We start from the raw sequence: 20,481 nt of genomic DNA on the forward strand, positions 1-20,481 counted from the left end.
ACCCACCCCCTTCTTTAATACAAACTCTACATAGTATCAAATCAGCTGTTACTATGATCAGTAGGTTGATGATATCCATTAAAACTAGAATATTTTGAACTTAAAAAAAAATCATGATAATACAATTGCTTCCAAATGCTGTACATTCAGTCTTTTCTCCTTAATTTTTTTAAATTTTGGAACAGAATTATTTTCTGCTTTATTCAGTTTGTCAGGTAAGCTGCCAAACTATCTAGTAGAAAGTACGAAGAACAAGGCAGATACATATGATGTGATGAACCCAATGAGGATGACAAAGCACAGCACAAGTACAACCGGTAGAGCCTCTCTACATCAAACACAGCTAAAATGCTGTGTAGTAAAACCCAGAACTTTGCAAACTTTTTTTCTCTTTTTACCAGTCTCCAGTCATGATCCACTGTACAAGTGTCTAAAACCACACCACAAAGAGACACTTTACTTTGAGTCAATGATCACCATTTAGGAATGTTCTCAGACACTATACACTTACCTTCACATTTCTGAGTTGCCTCATTCTGTCTGTGACCAGCAGGACACTTGCATTCATACGAGCCAACTGTATTAATGCAGTTTCCTCCTGAACAGACCCCTGGTATAGCCTGGCACTCATCAACATCTATCAAGAGAAAACAGTAGTTTGCTTGAAATCAGACATTGCTTGAATTACAGTTGTGATAAACAGATGGACAGCTCCATCTTTGAAAATATTCTGAAAAATAACCATTATTTGCATTACCACACTTCTGCATCTCATCGTGAATTTGGAGACCACTTTGTCTGGCATTGACCCCACCCATGCTTTATTCCCCTTTCCCCTAAACTATACATTGTGATATATTAGATTAAGCATGCAACATTCAGGGCCTGCTAGATTTGACAGACTTGTTACTGTGGAGCTCCACAGTTGTTAAATTGTACTTTTATATAAACTTACTCTATTTTTATTCTTCCTTTGCAGTTCATCTATAGTAGATTTCTACTGTGCTTTAACATGCACTATTTCCAATTTAAACTATGTTTTCTTCCCAACTTCATTACAACATAGTACAAAAAACATATATCCTGACAGTGAAATACGAGAACCAACATCACGACCATAACTTTAGTCATTACAAGCTCATTCACTGCAAAAAAAATTATTTACAGTATACACAATAAGGTATGAGCCAAGAACTTTTCAAAAACATCGATTACAATGCTATACTTTTAAAGTGCAATAGTCCCACAGATGTAAAGCATTTTCCATATAGACAAAAACATCCTGTATTTCTGTAGATTACTATCAGCACAGCCCCAATGACTGAATTTGTTACTGCTAGATCAGAGGAGTAGTTAAAATAATACAGAGTAACTTACAGAGATCTCTCTGAACTAACCAGTGTAGGCCAGAGCCATATAGAGGAACTCTTTGTATCAAACGGGGGTGGGGGGAGAGTAGGGAAAGCAGGCTTCAAGCTAATGCATGATGTATACATTCAGATACTTAGCCTCTCATAAGCTCTCACAGCTCTCCTTTCAAAAGTTCATTTAAACTATAGCTCTATGAAATTTTGCAGTTGTATGTTTATTAATTCTTTCACAATAAACAATTTGATTAAGTGCCCAAAGGCTCCACTCCACTTCTGTGAATTCTGGGGAGTGAAAACCTGCAGATCCTAACTGCGTGGAGGCATTTCCATTACGTGGTACCTTTGTTTCCAAAAATCTCAGATACTCCTCTATAGGAGCTCAAAAGACATCCATATTTGTGGGTTCAGAGAAGGTAGGCTGGATCAAGGTTGGGGCAACTATGCTCCTCCCCAGCTCCTTGCTGAGAGAGCAATGAGAAGGAAACTGAGTCCAAACTCATGTTGTTTCCTAGCCCATATGTGGGTATAACCCACATACAGCAGAACAGAACACTTAGTGATTATAAAAGACGTTGGAATTGAAAAACAAACTGCTTTATTATTTCAAAAAAACAGATAAGCAGATGTAAAAGCTGTGCAAATTTCTTCACTCTACAACAGCAAAGTACTATACACCAGCCTTGTTCAAGTTCAAAAGTTAGAGGGTATTCCTTTGTCTGCAGTCATAGACTAAGGTCAGATACCCACAGTTGGCTTTAGCATTTTTGGATGGGCCTGCCCTGTCCTGTCTCTCTGACTCTGATCACTCCACTATGCAAAGGACTGGTTTTAGGATTTTGACAAGAGCATTTGAGATAATCCTTTTTGTCACAATAAGTCTTCATACTACCACCAGCCTCCTTTTCTGTAGAAGATGTGGAGCCCAGATGCTTCTACTACTTATCAATTTTTTTAAAATATCAAGGACAATTTTCCAAACAAGCCATAACAATGAGGGCCAGTAGGCCTCCAGGCACCAAAGAGCTTTATGTGCATTGGGGTGAGTTTTAGATTACTCCTTCAATTATTTAAATACAGAATTCAGAGTAGCCAGCAATATTAAAAGTACACTGTCTACTTAAAAATCTCACTTGTATCTAATATCAGAGGGGTAGCCGTGTTTGCCGCTTTTACAGATCCAGACTAAGAGTCCTGTGGCAACTTATAGGCTAACAGACGTATTGGAGCACAAGCTTTCGCAGGTGAATGCCCGCTTTGTCTCATGACATCCGACGAAGTGGGCATTCACCCACGAAAGCTTATGCTCCAATATGTCTGTTAGTCTATAAGGTGCCACACGACCCTTTGCCACTTGTAGATAAAAGGAAGTTTTAGATATTACTATTAAAAGAACCCTTTAGGATTATTATAACTGAAAGGATTTGGGGGGGGGGAAAATATTTTCCACAATTTTTTTCAGTTGGTTTAATTTGCACATTAACAGCACTCAGTGGACAGTCACCTCCCTGTTTCCCATACACAGCCAGCCAGCCAGCCTCCTATTCAGTTTGTGGGAGGGAGGTTTTTAGTTTTGTTATTTTTGGTTCGTGCTATTTAAATCAAGCACTAGGAAGATAAAAGTATTTTAAAAAAAAGAAAAAACTGGTTCCAAAAAGCATCTACTTTTCCCTCATTCTTTCTTTCACATTGACTTCCATTTTATTTGGCTTTGACTCTCCTCTGACCCTACTCTTTCCAGTGATGCACTGCCAATATTTTAACAAAGACTCTTCCTTTCCCATCCCGCCAAAAAAACAAAACAAAACAAAACAAAAAAAACCTCAGCCTCATGACCCCAGGTTGCTGCGTTGTTGATAGGTAGGGTGACTGATCTGGGGATCTAGTCATCTGATTTACCATTTAAGTAAAAGCAGTTTGTCATTACCAAGAAAGGAGGCAACACTCCTTGGCAAACAAACTTATTTTAAGTACATTTGCTGGAAGTGTTTATACTTTTTTTTGGTAACTGTCCTGAGTTTATTTCACATAGCAGTGTGCAAATACATCATTTAGATTGTGGGTCTGCTGACGCTCTTATAAGGGTAGGGGGTTCCAGCATATCCTTCCTGGGAACATTCTTTTTAAAAAAACATCACTTAGTGCAATCTGATCTATTTGGAAAGCAAAGCTGTCCCTTCTAATCGTGAGTCCAGGGAAGTCAGACCTGGCAGGTATGATTTAGCAGCATCCAGAGAGAAGATAAGTTCCACTCATACCAAACCTACCCAGCAGCCTCCTCCAGCACATAATTATTGTATATGGCCTTTGACACTTATGCCTCAAAATGAACTTAAGATGCTGAATATAAATGCACCCCGTCAGTTATTGCTGCTTGTTTAAATTATGCTACCTCAGCAAACTTGTGGTTAAAAAGCAGATTAATTTGAAAACAGCAATATCTGAGTTTACTGGTGGCCTTCACAAAGACAATCTCTGTTTGAATCTCGTAAGAGTACACTTCACTGCTTTATAAGCCAAAGATATTAAGTAATTATAAATTAATTGCAGTAGCAGCAGGAAATGAATAAGTTCCAGAAACAGAAAAGGTTTCTCTCTGGCCTTGAACAAAGTTTTAGAATTCAAGTAATTCCATTAATTACTTACAACTTTAATGGTTTGGGGAAAAAATCCATTATTTTTGAAAGGGGAGAAAAGAAAAGCCACCTCGGGGATGGTTATTTTACACCGCATACTGCTTTTCAAAGAAGGAAACATGTCCAATGAAGAAATATGAATACAGTCTTGCTAACTGAGGTACTGATCCTGCAAAGCCTCAATCACATGAGCTGGCTTACGTGTTCAACAACTTCTAGGAAAGATGTTAATCCAAATGTGTGGGGTAGGTGTTATATTTTCACTGTAAGGGAATTGTTTAAAATCATTTTTAATATAAAGTGAATGAATACATTAAGCACCATTGTTAGTTACAAGAAATACAACCTAGAGGCCTAATCCTGCAAGTAGTTCCTTTTTATGGGAGTAGCTGAAGTCAATGAGACTACTACTTGTATTTCACATCACACAACCCCCTCCCCATGCTTGTCCAAATAAGGGTTTTCAGAATTATGCAATTAGCCTTTTGGAATCTGGAAAGACTAGAGAGAGCAAAGTTAATACAATATATTCTTAAAATGGCTAACTCAGTGAATTACTTTCTGAATACCATTTTAAGCCATGGGAATCATTTGTCTGCATACACTACAATTTTGTGATCAAATAGACGGGTGGTTTGAGTGTTTTCGTTCTACCTCGTCAGCCAGGTTTAACTATGCCTCAATTTCAACATTATTCATTCCCCAACTGTTCATGCTTCTGAGGGCCAAATGAATAAAAAGCATTCTTGGTGCCATAAACACAAAATTAAATGAATTATCCTTTAGGCACAGTTGTATATACCAAGAGATTCAATATGCTAAAGATTAGGTAGAATGTTTCCATGTGTTCAGGGTCTGATAATATCTGGCAAGTGAAAAAAGGTTCTTTGCTTTTTCAGAGTTTTCTGAGTAAGTGGTAACCGCGTGCAGGATTTGCATTGCTAACTTTACACATGCACCTTTGAAAACCTAGCCAACTTCGGCCTCTGTCTCTGATGAGTGGACAGTTTCTCAGCGAACCCTACAAATAAAAGAAAAAGCTTAGGGAAATGGAGGCTCTGTCAAATATACTTGAAGAAATTCTGTCAGATAGTTTAGACCGGGGCGGGCAAACATTTTCGCCTGAGGTAGCATCGGGTTTCAGAAATTGTATGGAGGGCCGGTTAGGGGAGGCTGTACCACCCCGAACAGCCAGGCATGGCCTGGCCCCCGCCCCCATCTGACCCCTCCGGCTCTCTGTCCCCTGACCGCCCCCGGCCTCCCAGCCCCTGCCTCCCTCCCCGGCCTCCCCATCCAAAACCCCCCTCCTTCCTGACTGCCCCCCACAGACCCTTGCCCCATCTACCCCCCCTGCTCCCAGACCGCCCCCAGAACCCCCACCGCCCCATCCAACCCTTCCTGACTGCCCCTCCCCTGGGACCCCTGCCCCATCCAACCACCCCTTCTCCCTGACCCCTCTGGAACCCCTGCCCCCATTCAACCCCCATGTTCCCTGCCCTCTGACTGCCCTGACCCCTACCCAAACCCCCGCCCCCGACCACCACTCCAAACTCCCCCTCTCCCTGCTCCCTGACCGCGCTACCTGGAGCACCGCTGGCTGCCGGCGTGGCTGTACTAGGACAGGCAGCCGCGCAGCACAGAGCACCCGATCAGGCTGGGTTCTGCAGCTGCGCTGCCCCAGGAGCTTGCAGCCCCGCTGCCCAGAGCATTGCGCCGGCAGAGCAGTGAATTGAGGCTGCGGGAGAGGGGCTGGGGGACAGCCTCCCGGGCCAAGAGCTCAGGGGCCGGGCAGGACAGTCCCGCGGGCCAAATGTGGCCCGCGGGCAGCAGTTTGCCCACCTCTGATTTAGACCCTAAATTTTGGGGAAGAAGCTTGGTTTGTTTCTGTTTAGTAAAACTTTTTTGTTTAAAAAAAAAAAAAAAAAACCCAAAACCATTCACCTGAATGTTATATTTTAATTTAAATGAAAATAGATTTGGTTGTTTTTTAATTAACCCGGTGCTTGAGAACCAGAATGCTAAATGGCCTAGAATACAGTTGAAAAGACTAGCCTTTTCTGTGTGTGCTAGATGAGTAAAATAATGCAAAAGTAAATAATCTGCAGAAACGGTGAAAATCACAGATTTTTTTTCTTGTTTTAATAATTTAAGGTATTATCAGTTACTAGGGGTCTGATCCTGAGAGCTATGGCATTAACTTCAATGGGAGCCAGATGGAGTCCCAGGTAAGGGGACATCTATTTTAAGAGAGTCACTAACACACACAGCAGTTCTTCAGAACTGACCTATCAGGAAATTAATATCTGTTGTTTTTCATCATGAATTTGAAGTTTTTATGTATTCTGCCATCTCTGACTGGATGTATTCTCACTATATCATTATTCAGCATATCATCTCCTGCAGCTCCTTCCCATTTTCATAAGAACAATGGGCAGTAGGAGGGAAGATGTTTGAGAAAACTCTTGAGATTGGATTAGCCACTCAGTAGTGGGGCAAAGATGTAGGAGCTCTCTATTTCCTCTCCCTGGTGCTAAGAATCACTGTCTGAAGAGGAAAGGGAGTAGCTAAAAAATGGACTGTTAAGGAATGTAGGGAGGAGCTGAGAAATCTTCCAGCATGGGATTCCTGCCATTACCTTGCTGCACAGCCATGTAGTAATGGCAAGAAAATATTTTCAACTAAGACTGTCTCTTGTCTGAATACTTTGGATGAGGGACTATCTGATCTCATGGGAACATGACAGGTGCCATTTCTGTCTTCTCCTGAATTAAACATCAGTCATAAAACCTATTGTTGAAGCAAAAAGAACTGCTATGGGGAGATTTAAAGATCTGGGTTATTTTTAAATTCCTCTTTAGGTTGCCATGGTATCATTAATGAATGAATACATAAATCTATAGCATTCTACTCACTCTGCAAACATAACTGATTAATCCACAAAAAATGCCAGCCACCCAGCTGAGTACCTCTCTTAGACCTGAAAAAGAGCTCTGTGTAGCTCAAAAACCTGTCACTTTCACCAACAGAAGTTGGTCCAATAAAATTATTACCTCATCCACCTTGTCTCTCTAGCCAGCCAGCTAGGCTTTTATCCCTATTTACGAGCATAAAGAAGTGAAATGAATGGCCCACAGTCATACAAAAATAAAGGCAGGCTGCTTTATTTTACACCTCTTGTTGATTTTCCTGCTCCAACCTCAGCCTTTGGCTCCTTCACTGTGTAAATTACATCAGTTAACACCATATAATCTGGATCAACACTTACTTCCCTGATTATATATATATTCGGATAGATATAGCTATTTGTTCTTTAAGTAAGGGCTTGCCTACATGGGGTTATTCTAGATAGCTATTCTTGATTAACTCCAGTCTTTGGAAGTGCACACCATACCTTATTCTCGTTTAATTTTCACATATAAATAAGGATAGAACTGGTTAGCAGTTCAGAAAGGCTAACAGCTGTATATAGAAGCCTACAGAAGTTAGTGATACACTTGTTGATACAATTTAGTAATAAGTGAGGACAGCTCCTCAGTTAGTACTCAAGCCAATTCCCTCTCCGTCTGGACCAGGGACTTTGATGTTATTCTTTGCTGACTCATGGATCCTCATAAGGTAAATTTGTTCTCCAGATCTTCAGGCTTGGCAAGTTCTGATTTTCTTTGTTTTTTCATGTAACTTTCTCACCATGCAGCCTTCCAACTCCTTCAAATGGGTTATCTGTCTATCTCATCCACATTTGTCTAATCTGTGTCCTTATATAGTGCCCATTACATCAAAGAGCCTCTATATCATAATGTATCAGTTCCTAATGGTCGGTGTCCAGTTTTTCCATTAATTTTTTCTTATGACAGTGGCCAAATTACCTACTTAAGAGGAGAATTTCATTTCTCACAATCCTTAAATAAAGCTAGAAATGGATTAGTGCTATCTCTTCTGACCTTTGTGTGTGTGTGTGTGTGACAGGAAGAGTCCTCCTGAGGCAAATAGTGGCACTCCCAATTAGAAATCACTAATCTGGTCTTATCTTTCATGCCCCCTTTCATTTCCACCCTCAACTCTCATCTTTAGGGATTTTAGAACATATATAAAACTTCTTTATTACTTATGAGGATTATTTAGACTGGATTTCAGTGAATTCAATGATTTCTCAACAAAGCTCACGTTTCGTACAGCCACTGTGTCAGGTTGAACCTGTAGGGCAGGGGTTCTCAAACCCCTCAAAGGGTCATGAGGTTATTACATAGGGGGTTGCAAGCTGTCAGCCTCCACTCCAAACCCCACTTTGCCTCCAGCATCTATAATGGTGTTATATTTTTAAAGATATTTATTAAAAAGTGGTGATTTAATTTATAAAGGGTTACACTCAGAGGCCTGCTATGGGAAAGGGGTCACCAGTACAAAAGTTTGAGAACCACTGCAGTCTAGGGTGCTCCCAAGGGTGAGGGTGAGCACCTCTCTCATCCCAGAAGTCCCTCGCTGGATGTAGATATTGAGTTGGTTTGCAGTGTGGGGTGTGGGCCTCCAGCTGTGAAGCTTGGGGAAGCAACCCTTCTAGATGCAAAAGGAGTTCAAATGAAAAAGATAAACAAAATAAAAGCAGTCCAGGCTCACCTTGCTGTTCCCTGCAAGGCAAAAGGTAAACAGTCTCTGTGCAGGGGGATGGGTTCCTAACACCGAGTGTGTCTGAGGCTTTAAAAAGGAAAACAAAGTAAAGATGATCCCTCTGCCTCTTCAAATGCTCCAGGCAGATCCAGGCAGCGGAGGCTCTTTAAGCAGCTTTCCTATTAAGCAAATTCTGCTTTGTGAAGCTAGAGAGCTTCCCTCTGAATGCCACCTGGTATTGGGCTTGAATCCTCACTTTTAAGGATCCACCCCCTTCAGGCTGGACAGGCCTTAGATGTGCTGGGCAGATGCTGACTGTGCCCACAGGAGCTCTTTAACCCCCTTTCCTGGCTGGGATGGGAAGCTGTCTCACCCCACATCATCAATAAGGCTATGTATACACTGCAATTAAAAACCCTGTGCTAGCTGACTTGGGCTCAGCGGGCTTGAGTTAAGGGGCTCTTTAATTGCAATATAGACATTTGGACTAGGGCTGGAGACTGGGCTCTAGGACCCTGACTCCTAGGCACCCTGCCCTGCTGAGCCACCTCTCTGGCCAGGTTCCATGAAGCCCCTGCAGTCAGGTTCCTTGGGCCCTGGTGCACAATGCATCCTTAGAGCTTAACCCCTTCCTGCCCATGCTGTAGCCAGAGGGGGCTGGCTTATGTCCATGACCATCAGCAGCCTGGAGATGTTAGTTGCCTTTCAACATTGTGCAGGCAGAAAGGGACAATCTGCTTCCAGCCACATGGCAGGGGAAAGAAGAGATGAGCTCTACAAAGACATAGGCCAGGTCATCCCTTCCTCACCTCCTCTTCCTCTGTGGCTAGAAGCAGCCCCCCCCTTCCGTCCCATCCTGCCCGCACAGTGCCAAAAGGCTGCTGCTGGCCACATTCTCGTGTGAACCCTGACAGAAACCGGGGGGTGGGTGGGGGGAGGGAAGAGGCATATGACCTTGTGTGCCCCCCACACATGTTGCCTTAGGAAGATGTGGCGCCAGGTACCAGGAGAGGTGGGTCCGTCCAGGAGGCCCAGCCAGGCATAGAGGGCGGAGAGCGCCGGGACAGTTGGTCACCACCAGAGAGAGAGTGTGTGTGTGTGTGAGACCTCTCCCCGTGTGTGTGGGGTGGCGGGTAGGGATGTGTGGGTCACCTCTCGCCATGCGAACCCTAAAGCCTTAAAAATAAGAAGGTAAATAAAAAGAATCCAACTATGCAGTATTTCTTTTTAACAGGGACTCAGTCAACTTGATGTTAATTTGAATGGTTCTACTGCATATTCTGATTGATTGCCGTTGAACTCACTTGAATACGAGTAATTTTATCAGGTGTCCCGTATTCAGGATACGGAAATATGGTCACCCTATGCCTTACCCTTCTCTTTACAAAGCTAAATAGATGAGCTCCTTGAGTCTATCACTAGAAGGCAAGTTTCCTAATCCTTTAATCATTCTATTGGCTGACTGAAGTATTTATATTGGACTATTTAGATAAAGGAGTTCTTCTTGTATAGCGGGGTGGTCACCCGCTCCGGCCCTGAAGGGGTTAAAACAGCCCTGGGAAAGGGCTGCCCCAGGGAGCCAATAGGCTAGGCTGATTGGGGAAGCAGCCACAGCTGGGGTCACGCCCCAATCAGGCCGCAGATGGCCCTGTAAAAGGGCTGCTGGACAGCTTTGGAGGGAGATGGACTTGGCTGCCTGGGAGCTCAGGGTACAGGGGCAGGGCCGAGGGCGAGCCTGACAGAAAGGCCAAAGCAGGTACTGGGCTGCAGGGAAAGGCAGCAGGTCCAAACCCTCCTTGCCAGTGATGAGTGGATTATGGACCACAGTCTGCCCCAGAGAGTGGGGGGCTAAACGATGACTGGCAGTAGCCACTGAGTCAAGGTGGGGATAGAGGGTTGGGGGTTCCCTGTGGAGGGGAGATCCAGAGACTATGGGGGTACTGCAGAGGGCAGAACCCTGAGGTAAGGGGCACCGGGATCTGGGAGGGACATGGGGGCCTGAGGCAAGTAGGACATTGGCCAGCAGAGGGCGCTCCAGGGCTGGAGAGCTAATTCCCAGGACAACCAGCAGGAGGCTCCGCACCGGTGATTCATCGCTTCGCTACACCTAGTTATAACCATTCTCTCTTGTACGGTGTTAGGCATTCTCTCAGTTACATCTGGGGATCTGTCTGTACAGCGACCACTGCAACCCAATCACGTTTTCTGAAATGGCTTTGGGAAGTCGTAAGACTTACAAGATATTGACACCCACAGGCAGATCAGTGTATGTGGTTGATTTTGAGATTCCCCTCAGTAACAAACTTCCCCCATGTCTTTAATAGACTATACCCATTTATGCTATTTTTACAAAAAGTAAAAGTGCATACAATGATTATAAGAATCCATGAAAGAAACAGAAAGAAATCCATGTGTCGTCATCTTCTTGGTGCTGCATATTGACTGTAGGGTTTGAGGATTTCATTGGAGACATACATATTTCAGTGACAAAATCTGAAGCCCCATTCACAATCACAAACACAGGAATAACCCTGGTTTTCCAAAGGTCGTAAAGTGCCATTACTACATGCTATAAGCAGAGTTGTGAAACACTTTATACCCAATGCAATAAGCAGTCAGAGTGGCTTGTCAGATTGTAACCATGCATGTATTGTAGTAACAGTTGATTTCAGATCTGATAATGAGTCAGACCTCACACTAGCTGTGGATACTTGCCCAGACAGTCAGAAAGAGAGATTGCCTTGGGGTCCTAGAACACTGACCGCAAACAAGATCCTGTATTATTTGTGCCTTGTGGCCAAACTAGAGAAAATGTACAGAAGTTATGTACTCTGGAGAGTATTTCTGCCAACTTGGCTGCTAGGAATCGCAGGAAAAGTACAGAAACAACAGTCTAATTCATTACATATCTCAACCTGAGACTACCACCACCTATGCAACAGAAAAGAAGTAACCTCCTAATTATCTGGAATTTCTGCTATCTTTAGCCATTTCATTCAAACTGCATGTAGCTTAAGAAGTCAATCAAAGGAAGAGACAGAGAGCAGGCAAGACAGAAGCTTTCTTGATATGTCTGCCCTAATCATATATATGAGGTCATCTGCGAGTGGAACAATCAGTAACTGATTGCTAGAGAAAAGGCAGAAAGGAATGGTGCATCAGACAAGGAGTCTGACAGGACTTCTCAGGTCTTAGACCATTCTTTACCAGTCAAAGACACAGGGGGCTACTGTCCATTCACAAAGCAATGTTCTTGGTACTGCATCTGCTAATGCACTCTTCAGCCTTTGAACCCAACTGACTGACAGATCTTGTAGTTGGAGCCACTGGTGGTTTATGTGTCCCCAAGGTTGTGCAAATAGGTAAGTAAATAGCAAAGATAAAGAACTAGGACCCCAACCACCATTTTACAGAGCAAACTGCTCAACAGTAACAAAGAGGCCATCAGTTCTTTTTTCAAGACATAACTCAAAGTTAGAAGAGTTACATGGGCATTTTTACTTTAATCAAAGGCCAGAGTGAGACACTCAGGTTTCAGTAACTAGCATTATACCATGGCTGGTGGATGTGAGAGACAGCCCCTGTGTGTTTGTCTCTCATTATGTTCTTTTGGTTTGTATTTTCCCCACCATACCATTGGTTTCATTATTAGGTGCATGTATCCCAGCTAAAACTTTGGCGTTTCCAGGACTATTAGAATTTTGTGAACAACAGCAATCATAATAATTTTTCTGTGTTTATTATTTCTGAGATTCATGGAATCTCAATCTATGAAATAACAAACACTGCACAAAAACAACAGTAATTTGGTTTTAGGTGAATATGAGCTTTTCTAGACAACATTCACGATGCAGTAACCATGCACAGCCAAATCAAAAGCCTTACCTTGGCATGCTCCATTGCGGATGTTAGGAATGAAGCCACGACGACAGGGCTGAGGCTGGGCAGGACACATCTCACAAGGATGGCCCCAGGCACGTCCAATGGTTGCACAACAAAGAGTCTTCGTGCAAACAATGCCAGTCAGCTGGCCCTGACACATCTGGTTGTTGACCTGAGTGAAACAGGGGCCTGTTCTATAATCTGGAAAAGAAGAATGGAAAAAGGGAATGTCTGATGCAAACACAATGTTGCCTCAACCAACTGACCCACATAGCACAGAGGGAACTAATTTTTTTCCAACAGATATCAATGTAAAGAAAATACCAGCAGATCTTTGACATTTAAATCATGGTCTTGTATGCAGACGTAATAGGAAACCTTCCACAAGAAGCACTAATTTTTGTAAAAATAAGTAAATGCCAGTTCAAGATTTTAGCTATTATTGAGAAAGATGCTGAAAGATGAAGGGAGTTCATCCCCCCCCAAAACTGAGCTTTTAGATTATCGAATGAAAATCAGCTGTAAAATTAATACTGTAATATATGAAAAGCTAAAAATAAAAAAACAAACCATTTTATTAACTCCTAGGAGATCTGGTATTGGGATTTCCAGTTGCTGAGCAAATTAATTACAATTTACCAGAGGAAAATCTAGATCACTGGTACCAATGGGCTCACTTCAGTTCAAATGAGGTCATGCAAGAAACAGTCACACAGCTAGCATTCCATTTGAAATACTTAGTACAAACTAGTGACTTAAACTGGATTGCATTCTGTGAGAAGCATGCAGTTATCATTTATTTTCATACAGAAGTGATAAGGAAAATGGAACTTGTACATGCTATGCTGATGAACTACTGGAAAAGACAAGCATTTGCAAATATGCAATTACAGATGTCACATCAAGTTGGTGAATTACAACATTTAGTAAAGAAAGCATAACCTCCTCATTTTAAATCCCATTTGTTTGTAATGATTTGCATAACCTTGTCTTCACAAGTTGTGATTTATGGATAAGAATTCAATATTTATATGATCTGTCACAACCAGATGTATAATTTAGCAACTAGCATATTCCTCCTTTTTCATACAGCAATGGACAATAGGGATATTTTCCCCATAATATCTATGCGGTATTTTGGATTCTTCTAGAAATAAAGCCATGGCATTTCATTTTGAGATTATTTTAGATTACTACTGATCTTCTTTGTACCTTACATTTAACAAGTAAAAGCATAGACACAGATCCACCGTGCTGAGAGCAGGACTGAGGAGTGGAGGAAATGTGGCTCAAAGTCACTCTTGTATTCCCCTTATCCTTGTAGCACTCAAAGTAAATCAGAGCCATTTCAGGACTGTTCAAATTTATGTTGATTTACAACAATCCTCTAGGAGCCATTCCAGACCAACAGAAAGCAACGGTAATTTGTCCATACACACTCCTCCTGTGGCACATCCCTTAGGCTGTGTTGCTGAAAGAGGGTGACAGCTGATTATGCCAGCCCAGGATTCCCCCATAACAGAGATTCTCAGCTGCCCATTTAAGATGACTTTACATTTCCTTTGCACCAAGGATCAGGCCCATATGGTTTATATTGTGATTAGCCCCATTCACTTCACTGCGTGTATTCACAGTGCATAAAGTTAAATGTGTGCATAAGTCTTTGCAGAATCAGGACCTAAATTATGATATAAAGGGGTTAAGAAAAGTCTGAGGGTAGAGGATTTCCATCCACCTAGATTTCAGAGTAACAGCCGTGTTAGTCTGTATTCGCAAAAAGAAAAGGAGTACTTGTGGCACCTTAGAGACTAACCAATTTATTTGAGCATGAGTTTTCGTGAGCTACAGCTCACTTCATCGGATGCATACCGTGGAAACTGCAGCAGACTTTATATACACACAGAGAATATGAAACAATACCTCCTCCCACCCCACTGTCCTGCTGGTAATAGCTTATCTAAAGTGATCATCAAGTTGGGCCATTTCCAGCACAAATCCAGGTTTTCTCGCTCTCCACCCCCCCCCCCCCCCACACACACACAAATTCACTCTCCTGCTGGTGATAGCCCATCCAAAGTGACAACTCTCCACACAATGTGCATGACAATCAAGTTGGGCCATTTCCTGCACAAATCCAGGTTCTCTCACCCCTCCTCCCAAAAACCACACACACAAACTCACTATCCCGCTGGCAATAGCTCATCCAAAGTGACCACTCTCCCCACAATGCGCATGATAATCAAGGTGGGCCACCCCCAGCACAAATCCAGGCCTTCTCACCCCCCCGCCCCCACCTCCATACACACACAAACTCACTTTCCTGCTGGCAATAGCTCATCCAAACTGACCACTCTCAAAGTTTAAATCCAAGTTAAACCAGAACATCCGGGGGGGGGGGAGGTTTGTTTCAGTGGTTTGCAGGACAGTGGGGTGGGAGGAGGTATTGTTTCATATTCTCTGTGTGTATATAAAGTCTGCTGCAGTTTCCACGGTATGCATCCGATGAAGTGAGCTGTAGCTCACGAAAACTCATGCTCAAATAAATTGGTTAGTCTCTAAGGTGCCACAAGTACTCCTTTTCTTTTTGCATCCACCTAGATAGTCTCAAGTGAATAACTATACTAAAATATTAAGACTTTTATGCTTACCCCGCCTTCTCTTCAATACTCAAATACACAGAGCAACTTTTTTTGGCTACAATACCTACATTATCTAAAGGAAGTGCTAGACATTAAAAAGGTCCCAGTCTGCCCTCTCCTCCAAAATACTGAGTGTATCAGCTCCACAACAGTTTCAGTTTTACTGAGGGCCAAAGTTCTTCCCTGTCAAACCAATGACTGTTGCATTTTCTTAAAATGTACACAAGTTATATACCTCGATGATTGATAAGAGAAGACAGTGACCTTGTCACACAATAGACTCATACAGGAATGACTAATATTTGAAATATGGACAAATTCCATAAATCCCATCAGGAATTTCAGTACCATGAATTCATTGTGAATCTTGCCTGAATTTTAATTAAAGGCTAAGGATTAGGAAAGAGCTCGATCATGTGTTACCATTGTGCACTCCCTTCATGAAAGTTTGTGCAGGTGTCATGCAGCTTGAGGGGAATATCACATGGTACATTGCTTTCAGCTTTCAAATCATTGTCGATGATCAGGTTACTTTGTGAAAATACAAATGCTATCCGAAGAAAAACAGAACTGTTCCGAAAATAAGAATGTAAAGATATGGGGTGAAATCCTGGCCCCATTAAAGTCCAATGGAAGTTTTGCCATTAACTTCAATGGAGCCAGGATTTCACCAGTGGAAAATAATATGCTCTTTAACAAAGACAGGTATTGCAATTAATTACAGAGTATGAGCTATAACAAAATATAGTCTCCTTGGCATGTGAAGGCAATGTTCTTCATATACACAGCAAGAGGTTTTAACACTATTACTTTAGTGAGCAGACTTCCATTCTAACATCCAATTGTAAATACTGCTATATACAAAATGACTACCAGAACTGCATTTATTATTTTTTAAATGAGGGGAAATTATTATTAATCCTGTTTATAATGATAGTGCCTAAGGGCCACAGGAGCAAGGCCTCCTTGTGCAAGGCACTGTACAAACACAGAGTAGTAAATGGTCCCTGTTCTAAAGCGCTTACAATCTAAACAGAGAAGACACATGCAGGGTGGGGGAAGGAGTGTGCACTCTGTGGTGGCAGCAAACATCATGGCAGTTCTGATTTTTGTTATGGGTTGGCTTAACCTAGGAGGGGATAAGTTAAATGGAAAGAACAGGGAAAGGAAGGGGGGCTGGGCAGAGTCTAGAGGGTAAGAGGGGCAGGTATAGAGTGAAGCTGTGGGTTAACTGACTGCGAAGAAGGAGGTGGTAGAGAGTTGGAGCAAACAGCCAATCAGCACAGGGCACAGAAAGTACAGTCAAAATTGCAGAGTTCTCTGACTGTCCAGAGGTCTCTGCTTTGGCTGATCTTGTTGCTGCTGGCTAGAGTCTCAGGCTGGCTTCTCTCTGAAGTCTTCCCCCAAGACCCAATAGTCCAAGTGCCTCCAGAGTAATGGGGGCCTGCCCTGGAACAGTTCTGGATGCAGGGGATGTTGGAGGGAGAGATACCCCAGCTAGAACCCACTTTACCCTCTCACCTCCTTCAGTGCAGTTATCCCCAAGTTTGAGGAAAGAGGTATAGCCTACTCCTAAATGGGTACTCATGTCTGCATCAAAAGCTGAGTTAATGTGTGCCTGCGTTCTGACTGTCAGCAGCCTAAGCATTGCTCTGCATGAGGTCTAGTCATGACAGGAATGACCAGGAGTAATATTGTTAAAAATCCTTTGAGACTTCAGAACAATCAGAACTCCACACCAACCAGATTCAGAAACATGTGGAGCTGAAAAGTTGTCTTAAAAGGGCATGGGGGGTGGAAAATAAGTATGTGGAAAAAAGGAATATCTATGAGCCACCCTATGTGGAAAAATACGGTTTACATAATTAAACTGAATCAGACTATGCGAGTGCCCAAAGGTACAAGCACTCTGTGATGAGGTGAAAACAGAATGGGGTTGTATTACCTGCAAAGTATTGTCGTCATTGATGATATCAAACGAGAGACATCATACCAGAGGTACAGCAGTAATTTAAAGGGTCATTGCTGCTAAGAGATTAATTCCTGTGTAACAAGCGCCACGCTGGCTCATCAGCAAATACAAAATCTGGGAACTGCAACATTAACAGCATGAATTTCTCTCACTCAAGATAAATGAATAATTCTTGTAGCTGCAGTAGACTCTCATCCTCTCTGGACAAGTCACTAAAAGGAGGATATATAACACACTGAGCAGTGGGTTACCATTGAACAATGGAAACAGTTCTCATCAAATATAGGGTAAAATTCCTTCCACCTAACTAAAGTCTGAGCATTTGGATTTTTGGTTGTGGAGGTAAGGAACCTAATGTGGCTGCTGCATAAGTCCCCACAGCCGAGGTTCTCAAACTTCATTGCACTGAAACCCCCTTCTGAAAACAAATTACTACAGGATCCCAACAGGGGGGACTGAAGCCTGAGCCCACTCAAGCCTAGTGCCTTGAGCAGGGGTGAAGGGGTTGGCAAAGCCAAAGGGCTTCAGCCCCGGGGGGGGGGGGGTAACCTGAGCCCCTCTGCCCGGGGCTGAAGGGGGCTCCAGGCCCCAGCAAGTTTAATGCCAGTCCTGGCAACCCCATTAAAATGAGGTCATGACCACTTTGGAGTCCCAACCCATGGTTTGAGAACCACTGCTTTAATAGGTTGGAATACTGGCTGCAGCCCTTCTGCACCAGTTGTGCAAGGTATTGGAGTCCCTGCATCTACAGGAACATAGATATACAGCCCATCCCCTGTTCAATCTCTGAATTGCCCATAAAGTAACCTTCTGCAACAGCCTATTCAGGGCTGGCATTGAAACCATTTCCATGACCTGCAGTGGAGCACATAAGCAACCCTGTGTGGCTACTCAGTGTGCAGACTGCCTCTGCAAAGTTTAAGCAGTGTGGATGGTCTTGCCCTGGCCCGCTGCATCAGGGGTGAATGCCATCTCTAGTGCGCTGAAGTGACAATTTATTAGATGTCTCAATTTTGAAAGCTAGTTCTCATCAGGTCTGCTAAATCTTACTGTCATAACTTGTTGTAGCACTTCTATACAGATTAGTATGGTTGGGGGCTGGTGCTGTCTGGTATGTATGTCACTTTAGTGCCCCAAAGTAAACTTTTCAAAGAGGACACATTGGATAATGTGGACCAACTATAATATGGACAGAAGTATAATTACAAGCTTTGCTATGTAAAACTCTGTTCTCCTCAGGAGAATGTGGGGCTGCTGCAGGCCCCCACAAACACTAGCAGACTAATATTTAATTTTGCTAAACTCATGGCTTATTCAAGTAAATTAGGAGCCCACTTCTCTCCTAAAAGACCTAAAGGTTCGGTATGTAAATCCTCTCACCTACCCTACACTGCTCAAACATTATAGCTAAGGCGGGCTCATTCCCATGGAGGAGTTTGGGGAAGGAGATCGGGATTATGACCAGAACACAGAGAGACTGGGTGAGAGGATGGGGGATATTAGGGGAGTAATGTATTGAAAAACCTAGAGGAGGCAACCCAAATCACTATGGGACTCAAGTTGTTATAACCAGAGAGTTCTCTATTGGCAAGAAGCAACCATTATGCCATATCACTGGATACTAGGGCACAAGCATTAGATATCATGCTAACATCTATACGGCCCCCAGTGGCTGTCAGGTCTGACTCTGTTCTAATTAGACTCCTAATTACATGTAAAAGAATTAACTTCATTCTAAAATTGCAGTGACACTGAAAAGGACTTAGAGGTAATAGTAGATAACCAAATGAGAATGTGCACTCAGTGCAATTCTGGGGCTAAGTAGAGGAATGCCATCTTTAGATACATAGTCAGGAGAATATCAGATAGGAGAAGGAAGGCAGTATTGCCTTTGAATACTGCATTAACAAGACCACTACTGGAATACTGTGTTCAATTCTGGTGCCCACACTTCAAAACAGATGTTGAAAAATGTTCAGACAAGAGCTATAAGAAGGATATAAAGTCTGGAAAACATGCCTTATAGTGAGAGACTATAGAAACTCAATCTACTTAATTTATCCTAAAGGAGGTCAAGAGATGACCTGATCGTGGACTACAAGTGTCTACATAACGATGAGATTTCTAATAGATGGCCCTTTAATTTAACAGAAAGTCATAAACAAGATCCAACAGTGGAAAGCTGAAGGTAGACAAAATTCCAACTAAAAACAAAGCACAAATGTTTAAATGACGGTAATAAAACATTGGAATAACACACTGAGGGAGGCAATGGATTATCCATCATGGGAAGTTTTTAAATCAGGGCTGGGTGTCTTTCTAAAATGTGCTATAGCTCAACCAAAGTTATGGGCTTGACGCAGAAATTATTGGGTGAGGTTATATGGCCCATGTTACGCAGGAGGTCAGACTAAATCATCATCATGGTCCCTTTTGGCCCTAAAAGTCTACAAAACCATTAATCAGATTTTCCATGTGGGTTTTCAAGTCTTACTGTTAGGTGTTTCTTCATTTGTTCCGTTTTCAGTATTGCTACTGGAACAATTCTGCCAGAGAGCGCTGATGGAACATATGCTATAAATTATTTGCTACTTAAAGTCTAAATGCCCTGGTGAGAGAAGGTGATTTACTCCTGTCATGTATATTATTCGTGGTTTTCTTTGTCTCAGAAAACTGTCTGAGTTCAGTATGTATTGTGACTTGAAAACTGACAAAACTTCTGTAATGATTAAAATTATAAATAAAATGTAAATTTAAAAACAAAAGAGCTTTTCTTGGCATAGAAAGCACAGGAATGGAGAAAATGGAAGGAGCATACAGTACTTATAAATCTGTTTTGAAATTACCAACAGCATTACTGTTCTTTATGTGCATTCTGCATTAACTCAATGGGCCTGTCTACACAGCAACTAGACACCCACGGCTGGCCCATGCTAGCCAACTTGGGCTCGCGGGCTCTTTCATTGCTGTGTAGACTTCTGGGCTAGAGCCCAGGCTACACCCTGAGCTTGGAAGTCCACACAGCAATAGAACACCCCCACAGCCTGAGCAGGCTGATACGGGCCAGCCGTGGGTTTTTCTTTGTTGTGTAGACATACCCAATTAGTCTCTATATACACAGATGTAGAAATATTTTTCTTAGAATTTTATTGGATTTTAAAAATCAATTCTGTGCTATTTAAATAAACCTGCCTGACACCCAAGTTTGTTCTAATGGTGGGGAACATAGGAATTGCTGTACTGGATAAGACCTAAGGTCCATCTAGTCCAGTATCCTGTCTTTGACAGTGGCCAGTACCAGATGCAGCAGAGGAAGGTATAGAATCCCACAGTAGGCTGATGTGTACCCCTCATTTGGTCTCATCATGGTCTCTAATAGG

At 42.6% G+C, this 20,481-nt stretch overlaps 1 protein-coding gene across 1 annotated transcript in view; it reads right to left on the reverse strand.

Moving 5' to 3' along the window:
* FBN2 (fibrillin 2) overlaps positions 1-20,481 on the reverse strand; it is a 254,203-nt gene that overhangs the window by 192,492 nt on the left and 41,230 nt on the right. Inside the window, exons 6-7 of the mRNA XM_073344871.1 lie at positions 12,494-12,691; positions 512-637 (exon numbers count right to left, since the gene is read on the reverse strand). Coding sequence (XP_073200972.1) covers positions 512-637; positions 12,494-12,691 — 324 coding nt within the window. The remainder of the gene's footprint in view (positions 1-511; positions 638-12,493; positions 12,692-20,481) is intronic.

The sequence above is a fragment of the Lepidochelys kempii genome, chromosome 5 (assembly GCF_965140265.1).
Source record: "Lepidochelys kempii isolate rLepKem1 chromosome 5, rLepKem1.hap2, whole genome shotgun sequence".
In the NCBI taxonomy this organism is placed as follows: Eukaryota; Metazoa; Chordata; order Testudines; family Cheloniidae; genus Lepidochelys; species Lepidochelys kempii.